The 9,685-nt window shown below is 53.3% G+C and overlaps 2 protein-coding genes across 2 annotated transcripts; both read left to right on the top strand.

Annotated features, from left to right (window-relative positions):
- Positions 1–317: 317 nt before the first annotated feature.
- Positions 318–3,770, top strand: KLHL10 (kelch like family member 10). Its single transcript, XM_074162569.1, has 5 exons — positions 318–466; positions 1,112–1,601; positions 1,751–2,368; positions 2,708–2,857; positions 3,399–3,770. Exons 1-5 carry the CDS (start codon positions 321–323, stop codon positions 3,768–3,770), a joined length of 1,776 nt encoding a protein of 591 aa, XP_074018670.1. The 5' UTR covers positions 318–320.
- Positions 3,771–5,132: 1,362 nt separating this feature from the next.
- Positions 5,133–8,878, top strand: LOC141474763 (kelch-like protein 10). Its single transcript, XM_074162837.1, has 5 exons — positions 5,133–5,281; positions 5,927–6,416; positions 6,871–7,476; positions 7,816–7,965; positions 8,507–8,878. The coding sequence occupies exons 1-5, from the start codon at positions 5,136–5,138 to the stop codon at positions 8,876–8,878; spliced, it is 1,764 nt and encodes a 587-aa protein (XP_074018938.1). The 5' UTR covers positions 5,133–5,135.
- The last annotated feature ends 807 nt before the right edge of the window (positions 8,879–9,685 follow it).

Below are 9,685 nucleotides of genomic sequence, written 5' to 3' on the forward strand. Positions count from 1 at the left end.
CTCAGAGCAACCATCACCAGGGTGGAGGAGCAGGGGCCAGCAGACTCTGCGATGTGGGGAACCAGAAGCTGAGGACAGCCATGGAGCGAGGACCGGGAGCCCATCGCCTCTGGAGGGTCTCGCAGCTGCTCCCGCGTCCCCTCGTGCCCCTGTGAGTTCATTATAGGGCAGATTCCAGAACCACCAGACAGGCAGGGTTTCCGAGACGATGGCGGAGGGCAAGGACAAAGCCCTCTGGCTCCTCAGGGAGAAGAACCTTCCACTGTCTCAGGCCTCGACACGGGTGACAGCTCGGCTCCCCCGGCTCTTTATCCTCCAACATGGAGAGGAAGATGAGTGCTATGGCTTGTGGTGTCTTCAATGAGCTTCGCCTGGAAGGGAAACTCTGTGACGTGACCATCAGCGTGGACGGGGTGGAATTCAATGCCCACAAGAATATCCTCTGTAGCTGCAGTCACTACTTCAGGTCGGTGCTTGAAACAAGAGGGAGCGGGGACAAATGGCATTCCCTGGGCAGTGTCAGACTGCCTTAGTGTATCTCCAGCACTTCCCTCGGCACTAAAACTCTCCTCCAGCAGATCCCCACAGATCCCCCGGTACCAGCCTGGGCACCACAGTTCATCCACATGCCAGGATCACAGAATCTTCGTGGCTGGAAGGGACCTTTGAGATCATCGAGTCCAACCATACACACAAAAAAACCCCAAACAAACCAACCAAGCACAAAACAAAACACCCAACCCAACAATCTCAGGCACTAGAGCATGCCCTGAAGTGCCACGTCTACACTTTTCTTAAATACCTCCAGGGTTGGTGACTCCACAGCAGCGCTGGCAGCGGGGCTTGTCGAACCCCCAGAGGCAGTGCAGGGCTGGAGGGTGGCCAGCCGGGCTTGTGGGCCATGGGGCCGGAGCTGTTCCTGCCCCGCACACCACCACTCTGGTGGCCTTGGTGAAGCAAGGTGGCCACTGTCCCTGTGCCTCTCTGTCCACAGCCGACAGGGAGGCGAGTGCCCAACTGGGTGCCCCGGGAAGGAGCTCGGGGGGTGATGGGGTCAGGGTTTGGTGCAGCAAAGCTGCTTTTCCCCCCAGCACGGCTCGGTGTTTTTCAGGGCTCTGTTTGCCAGCAACTGGAGCAACGTAGAGAGGAGAGTCTATAAAATCGAGGGCACTTCTCCTGAAACGATGCGGCTCATCATCGAGTACGCCTACATCAGAACGGTACCCATCACGGTGGACAACGTTCAAAGTTTGCTGGTCGCAGCCGACCAGTTCAACGTCATGGGCATCGTCAGACTCTGCTGCGACTTCTTGAAGTCCCAGATGTGCCCGGAAAATTGTATTGGCATCTACAGACTCGCAGACTATTGCTACTGCCCCGGCCTGCGGGAAGCAGCCCTCGTGTTCCTCCTCTATCACTTTGAGGATGTGACCAGGCTCTCCACAGAGTTTCTAGACCTCTCCGTTGACGAGTTCAGGCACATCCTGGAGAAGGATGAGCTCAACGTGAAACAGGAACAGGCCGCGTTCGAGGCCATTCTGAAATGGATTGATCACTCCCCGTGGGACCGCAGGCGGCACATTGGGGTCCTGCTGGGCAAGGTGGGTGCTGTCCCAGCCCTCGGGTTCGCTCTGAGCTTTGGACAACCCTCCAGCCCAAAGGCAAAGCCGCTCCGCATCGGAGCCTTCCACAAAGGATACCAGGGTGTAAATCTTCTCTATTAATATTCTAACCTTTTTGCATTTGTCAGCTTCGACTGGCGCTGATGCACGTAGAATACTTCATGAACAATGTCAAGATGCATGAGTACGTGAGGGACAACGAGGATTGCAAAGGTCTCATCAGAAATGCCCTAACAGAAATGTACAAGCTCAATATGTACGGCCCATCCTCTTCTGACTTTGGCCACCCACTCTCTCGGCCACGCTTGCCCGGCGCCATCTTGTTTGCCATCGGAGGCTGGAGCGTGGGGACCCCAACCAACGCCATCGAGACCTACGATTCTCGGGCAGACCAGTGGGTGAACGTCACCTGCGAGCAAGAAGGACCCCTCGCCTATCATGGCACCGCTTACTTTAAAGGTTTCATCTACGTTGTCGGAGGATTTGACAGCTCAGATTATTTCAGCAGCGTCAAGCGCTTTGACCCGCTGAAGAAAACGTGGCAGCAGGTGGCCCCCATGCACTCGCGGCGCTGCTATGTCAGCGTTGCCGTCCTCAACAACTTCCTCTACGCCATGGGAGGCTTTGACGGACACACGCGCCTCAACACCGCGGAACGGTACCAGCCCGAGACCAACCAGTGGACGCTGATTGCCCCCATGCACGAGCAGAGAAGCGACGCGAGTGCGACCACGCTGCACGGAAAGGTAAACGTCAGGTTACGGAACGTGGTTGAGGCTGGAGTCTGGGGAGCAGGACAATGAACCAAACAGCCACCAGTGCACAGCTTGACCCATTGAGCCAGTGCCCATCCTGTCCCATGGTACGGCCCCAGGCAGGGACTCTCATGGAGCTCAGCCAGTGAGAAACAGCTACCGCTCCCCCTTTGTTATCTAGAGAGAAAATTGGCAAAACCCCCGCCAAATCCCAAACAAACCAACCAACCAACCCCCCCAAAACCCAGCCAGACCATTCATCGCCTCCACAACGTGTTCTCCCCCGAGGATATCACTGCCCTGCTCACCCTTTATTCCTCCTGGGAACAGGTCTATATCTGTGGAGGGTTCAACGGAGCCGAATGCTTGATCACAGCTGAAGCGTACGATGCCACCACCCACCAATGGACCCTGATCGCCCCCATGAGCAGCAGAAGAAGCGGAGTAGGAGTGATTGCGTACAGGAACCAAGTGTACGCGGTAAGGGAGCAGTGGCACTTCTGCCCTAACACCGCCCAGCACCTTAGTCCTTCCTTTCCGTAACGGGCACTTCTGAGATTTTGGGTTATGGAAAACGTCTGGATAATTGTTAAGGAGCTGCAGCAAAGAAACGACTTCCAACCAGTCACCATGTGACTTCTAGAATCATAGAACCACCTTGGTTGGAGGGGCCTCTCAGTTCATCGAGTCCAACCATCAACCCAACACTGACAAAACCCATCACTATCCTCCATCTCTAAGCACCACGTCTGCCCGGCTTTGAAATCCCCCCAGGGATGGTGACTCCACCACTTCTCTGGGCAGCCTCTTACAAGGCTTAATAACACTTTCAGGGTCACAATTTTCCCCAATATCCAATCTAAACCTCCCCGGCACAACTTGAGGCCATTTCCTCTTGTGCCATCACCTGCTCCTTGGGAGAAGAAAGAGACCCCCACCTCTCTACACCCTCCTTGACCTGTGCACGCAATGGTTCCGGTGAGGAAAGGCCCAATTCAGCTCTGTACCTTTGCTGTTCCAGGTGGGAGGATTCGATGGAGTCAACCGCCTTCGCAGTGTGGAAGCGTACAACCCCCTGGCCAACACATGGCGCAGCGTCCCCAACATGTTCAGTCCTCGCAGCAACTTTGGCATTGAAGTGGTGGATGACATCCTGGTTGTGGTTGGCGGATTTAACGGCTTTTCTACTATTTGCCATGTGGAGTGTTATGACGAAAAATGTAACATGAGGTACGATCTTCAGGACATGAGCATCAACCGCAGTGCTCTGAGCTGCTGTGTGGTGCCAGCTCTGGCAAACATCAGGGACTACGTAGCCAGACGGGACTACTACATGGACAACTCCTCAAGGGAAGTCGGGCTCATTTCCTCGACAAGCAGCCTGCCTGTATAAACAGCTCCACTGAGCTAATAAAGTTCTTCGAGCAGCAAGTGAATGTAGTCACTTATTCAAAAAACAAAACCTATTGATACAGGCCAAAATGAGTTCTGAAAACTTGCATTCCAGGGCACCACACAACGTGCGCATTGGCCACAGCCTACGTAGCAACTTCAAAAACCAACGGACAGCAGAATGCTAGAGAAATAAAAGGTTTATTTTCATCCATTCACTTACTACAATAAACTTTAGTACAGTGTACTGAAGGTAAAGAACATTACAGTAGGGTTTGTTTCCAACGGCCTCTATACACATCCTACTGGACCTCACTGGGAGTGGCTCCAAGAGCGCCGCTTCCCTGGGCAATTTGCTGAAGTGAGGTACAAAGCCATACGGCATTCTCAGGGGTTATTATATGAATCTTCACATCTGAACTAATAGGTTGCAGTCTGGCAGCAGAATCCATTGGGGCAAACAATTCCATTTCCCCTGTAGTTAATATTTTGGGAGAGATACCATCTGGAAGAATGTCAATCCTCACCATGTTTTGTACCAGAGGTGGTGCACTTCCATCGGCAGCATTTTTGTGCTCTTCTATTAACCTGTCATAAGGGGGAGCCTCCTCCACAGCAGATGTCAGGATATCTCAACAGGGAAGAGCTTCCCTTACTCTGGGCGTATGATTAAATGATCCAGTTCTGAGAAGAGGGGTGTGTGGAGAGGGTACATGTGGTTTTCCTGGTAAAAATCATTGCTGTAAATAATCCCATTCCCAAGGCGTCCTGATGGGACAACACTAATTCGACAGGTTCCGCATATGCTGTTAGAATTGCTGCACACACTCATCGACAGAGCATAGGTTCAGTTACCTCTCGCCCATCAGGACCTCTGACAGAGGAGTGGTGGCTCATCAGGGTCATCATCTTGCCTGTGCCTCAGCATCCGCCTGTGGGAGCTGCTCCACAGGCACTTCAGCATCCATCAGTGCCTACATTTGGGGAGCTTTACAACCGGGCAAAATAACATGAAAAAGCTGGAGGGGATGACAAGGCTGGGTTTGCTCAGAGCAACCATCACCAGGGTGGAGGAGCAGGGGCCAGCGGACTCTGCGATGTGGGGAACCAGAAGCTGAGGACAGCCATGGAGCGAGGACCGGGAGCCCATCGCCTCTGGAGGGTCTCACAGCTGCTCCCGCGTCCCCTCGTGCCCCTGTGAGTTCATTATAGGGCAGATTCCAGAACCACCAGACAGGCAGGGTTTCCGAGACGATGGCGGAGGGCAAGGACAAAGCCCTCTGGCTCCTCAGGGAGAAGAACCTTCCACTGTCTCAGGCCTCGACACGGGTGACAGCTCGGCTCCCCCGGCTCTTTATCCTCCAACATGGAGAGGAAGATGAGTGCTATGGCTTGTGGTGTCTTCAATGAGCTTCGCCTGGAAGGGAAACTCTGTGACGTGACCATCAGCGTGGACGGGGTGGAATTCAATGCCCACAAGAACATCCTCTGTAGCTGCAGTCACTACTTCAGGTCGGTGCTTGAAACAAGAGGGAGCGGGGACAAATGGCATTCCCTGGGCAGTGTCAGACTGCCTTAGTGTATCTCCAGCACTTCCCTCGGCACTAAAACTCTCCTCCAGCAGATCCCCACAGATCCCCCGGTACCAGCCTGGGCACCACAGTTCATCCACATGCCAGGATCACAGAATCTTCGTGGCTGGAAGGGACCTTTGAGATCATCGAGTCCAACCATACACACAAAAAAACCCCAAACAAACCAACCAAGCACAAAACAAAACACCCAACCCAACAATCTCAGGCACTAGAGCATGCCCTGAAGTGCCACGTCTACACTTTTCTTAAATACCTCCAGGGTTGGTGACTCCACAGCAGCGCTGGCAGCGGGGCTTGTCGAACCCCCAGAGGCAGTGCAGGGCTGGAGGGTGGCCAGCCGGGCTTGTGGGCCATGGGGCCGGAGCTGTTCCTGCCCCGCACACCACCACTCTGGTGGCCTTGGTGAAGCAAGGTGGCCACTGTCCCTGTGCCTCTCTGTCCACAGCCGACAGGGAGGCGAGTGCCCAACTGGGTGCCCCGGGAAGGAGCTCGGGGGGTGATGGGGTCAGGGTTTGGTGCAGCAAAGCTGCTTTTCCCCCCAGCACGGCTCGGTGTTTTTCAGGGCTCTGTTTGCCAGCAACTGGAGCAACGTAGAGAGGAGAGTCTATAAAATCGAGGGCACTTCTCCTGAAACGATGCGGCTCATCATCGAGTACGCCTACATCAGAACGGTACCCATCACGGTGGACAACGTTCAAAGTTTGCTGGTCACAGCCGACCAGTTCAACGTCATGGGCATCGTCAGACTCTGCTGCGACTTCTTGAAGTCCCAGATGTGCCCGGAAAATTGTATTGGCATCTACAGACTCGCAGACTATTGCTACTGCCCCGGCCTGCGGGAAGCAGCCCTCGTGTTCCTCCTCTATCACTTTGAGGATGTGACCAGGCTCTCCACAGAGTTTCTAGACCTCTCCGTTGACGAGTTCAGGCACATCCTGGAGAAGGATGAGCTCAACGTGAAACAGGAACAGGCCGCGTTCGAGGCCATTCTGAAATGGATTGATCACTCCCCGTGGGACCGCAGGCGGCACATTGGGGTCCTGCTGGGCAAGGTGGGTGCTGTCCCAGCCCTCGGGTTCACTCTGAGCTTTGGACAACCCTCCAGCCCGAAGGCAAAGCCGCTCCACATTGGAGCCTTCCACAAAGGATACCAGGGTGTAAATAACCTCCATTAATCACAGAATTGTCATGCTTGGAAAGGACCTCTGAGATCACCGAGTCCAACCATACACACACAAAAAACCCCTACAATCTCGACCACTAGAGCATGCCCTGAAGTGCACATCTACGCGTTTCTTAAATACCTGCAGAGATGGTGACTCAACCACCTCCCTGGGCAGGCTGCTCCAGTACCTGACCACTCTTTCAGTAAAGTAATTCTTCCTAATATCTAATCTAAACCTCCCCTGTCACAACTTCAGACCGTTTCCTCTGGTCCTGTCATTATTCACTTGGGAGAAGAGGCCAACACCCACCTCTATACAACCTCCTTTTTGCATTTGTCAGGTTCGACTGGTGCTGATGCACGTAGAATACTTCATGAAGAACGTCAAAATGCATGAGTACGTGAGGGACAACGAGGATTGCAAAGGTCTCATCAGAAACGCCCTGACAGAAATGTACAACCTCGATATGCACAGCCCATCCTCCTCAGAACTAACTCGGCCACGCTTGCCCTGCACCATCTTGTTTGCCATCGGAGGCTGGAGCGGGGGCAGCCCAACCAACGCCATCGAGACCTACGATTCCCGGGCAGACCAGTGGGTGAACGTCACCTGCGAGCAAGAAAGACCCCTCGCCTATCATGGCACCGCTTACTTTAAAGGCTTCATCTACGTCGTCGGAGGATTTGACAGCTCAGATTATTTCAGCAGCGTCAAGCGCTTTGACCCGCTGAAGAAAACGTGGCAGCAGGTGGCCCCCATGCACTCGCGGCGCTGCTACGTCAGCGTTGCCATCCTCAACAACTTCCTCTACGCCATGGGAGGCTTTGATGGACACACGCGCCTCAACACCGCGGAACGGTACCAGCCCGAGACCAACCAGTGGACGCTGATTGCCCCCATGCACGAGCAGAGAAGCGACGCGAGTGCGACCACGCTGCACGGAAAGGTAAACGTCAGGTTACGGAACGTGGTTGAGGCTGGAGTCTGGGGAGCAGGACAATGAACCAAACAGCCACCAGTGCACAGCTTGACCCATTGAGCCAGTGCCCATCCTGTCCCATGGTACGGCCCCAGGCAGGGACTCTCATGGAGCTCAGCCAGTGAGAAACAGCTACCGCTCCCCCTTTGTTATCTAGAGAGAAAATTGGCAAAACCCCCGCCAAATCCCAAACAAACCAACCAACCAACCCCCCCAAAACCCAGCCAGACCATTCATCGCCTCCACAACGTGTTCTCCCCCGAGGATATCACTGCCCTGCTCACCCTTTATTCCTCCTGGGAACAGGTCTATATCTGTGGAGGGTTCAACGGAGCCGAATGCTTGATCACAGCTGAAGCGTACGATGCCACCACCCACCAATGGACCCTGATCGCCCCCATGAGTAGCAGAAGAAGCGGAGTAGGAGTGATTGCGTACAGGAACCAAGTGTACGCGGTAAGGGAGCAGTGGCACTTCTGCCCTAACACCGCCCAGCACCTTAGTCCTTCCTTTCCATAACGGGCACTTCTGAGATTATGGGTTATGGAAAACGTCTGGATAATTGTTAAGGAGCTGCAGCAAAGAAACGACTTCCAACCAGTCACCATGTGACTTCTAGAATCATAGAACCACCTTGGTTGGAGGGGCCTCTCAGTTCATCGAGTCCAACCATCAACCCAACACTGACAAAACCCATCACTATCCTCCATCTCTAAGCACCACGTCTGCCCGGCTTTGAAATCCCCCCAGGGATGGTGACTCCACCACTTCTCTGGGCAGCCTCTTACAAGGCTTAATAACACTTTCAGGGTCACAATTTTCCCCAATATCCAATCTAAACCTCCCCGGCACAACTTGAGGCCATTTCCTCTTGTGCCATCACCTGCTCCTTGGGAGAAGAAAGAGACCCCCACCTCTCTACACCCTCCTTGACCTGTGCACGCAATGGTTCCGGTGAGGAAAGGCCCAATTCAGCTCTGTACCTTTGCTGTTCCAGGTGGGAGGATTCGATGGAGTCAACCGCCTTCGCAGTGTGGAAGCGTACAACCCCCTGGCCAACACATGGCGCAGCGTCACCAACATGTTCAGTCCTCGCAGCAACTTTGGCATTGAAGTGGTGGATGACATCCTGGTTGTGGTTGGCGGATTTAACGGCTTTACCACTACTTCCCACGTGGAAGGTTATGAGGAACAAGAGAATGTATGGTATGATCTTCAGGACATGAGCATCAACCGCAGTGCTCTGAGCTGCTGTGTGGTGCCAGCTCTGGCAAACATCAGGGACTACGTGGCCAGACGGGACTACTACATGGACAACTCCTCAAGGGAAGTCGGGCTCATTTCCTCGACAAGCAGCCTGCCTGTATAAACAGCTCCACTGAGCTAATAAAGTTCTTCGAGCAGCAAGTGAATGTAGTCACTTATTCAAAAAACAAAACCTATTGATACAGGCCAAAATGAGTTCTGAAAACTTGCATTCCAGGGCACCACACAACGTGCGCATTGGCCACAGCCTACGTAGCAACTTCAAAAACCAACAGACAGCAGAATGCTAGAGAAATAAAAGGTTTATTTTCATCCATTCACTTACTACAATAAACTTTAGTACAGTGTACTGAAGGTAAAGAACATCACAGTAGGGTTTGTTTCCAACGGCCTCTATACACATCCTACTGGACCTCACTGGGAGTGGCTCCAAGAGCGCCGCTTCCCTGGGCAATCTGCTGGAGCCTCTGGCACCAGCCCCAGGGGAGTGCTGGTGCCATGCCCCGCAGTGACATGGACCCATGAGGAGTATCTGACTCTTAATGATCTTCACACATCTCGTTAGATCCGCACTTTGCATTCACACCAGGAATAGGATTAGATTCCCAGGAGCACCCGTTTGATCAGACTTCTGCTCAGGGCTGTCAGATCAGAGATAGGATTTATACCTGCGCATAATGTGGGCAGAGCTGAAAACCAATCCATTTATTTTAAGCTTGGTTGTTTAAGCCCACTGAATGTTACAGCATTACTGTTATGAGGTTCTGTTAAAAAGAACCTAAAAAGTTGCAACTCTTTGTGACTGGGTTTGTCAGTGTCCATCAGCCTATTCCCCCCCAGACACGCTGAGCCAATACTTCAGATTAAACACTTTCTGTAATGGAGAAAAATTATATTGAACTCGTAGAGC

This window comes from Numenius arquata, chromosome 23 (assembly GCF_964106895.1).
Source record: "Numenius arquata chromosome 23, bNumArq3.hap1.1, whole genome shotgun sequence".
Classification (NCBI taxonomy): Eukaryota; Metazoa; Chordata; class Aves; order Charadriiformes; family Scolopacidae; genus Numenius; species Numenius arquata.

Excerpts from the sequence above, each read along its gene's own strand:
- LOC141474763 (XM_074162837.1), top strand. The coding sequence starts at position 5,136 with ATGGAGAGGAAGATGAGTGCTATGGCTTGTGGTGTCTTCAATGAGCTT. Across the intron at positions 6,417-6,870 it reads TTGGGGTCCTGCTGGGCAAG|GTTCGACTGGTGCTGATGCA; the intron begins GTGGGTGCTGTC and ends TGCATTTGTCAG. Across the intron at positions 7,477-7,815 it reads CGACCACGCTGCACGGAAAG|GTCTATATCTGTGGAGGGTT; the intron begins GTAAACGTCAGG and ends TCCTGGGAACAG.
- KLHL10 (XM_074162569.1), top strand. The coding sequence starts at position 321 with ATGGAGAGGAAGATGAGTGCTATGGCTTGTGGTGTCTTCAATGAGCTT. Across the intron at positions 467-1,111 it reads AGCTGCAGTCACTACTTCAG|GGCTCTGTTTGCCAGCAACT; the intron begins GTCGGTGCTTGA and ends GGTGTTTTTCAG. Across the intron at positions 2,858-3,398 it reads ACAGGAACCAAGTGTACGCG|GTGGGAGGATTCGATGGAGT; the intron begins GTAAGGGAGCAG and ends TTGCTGTTCCAG.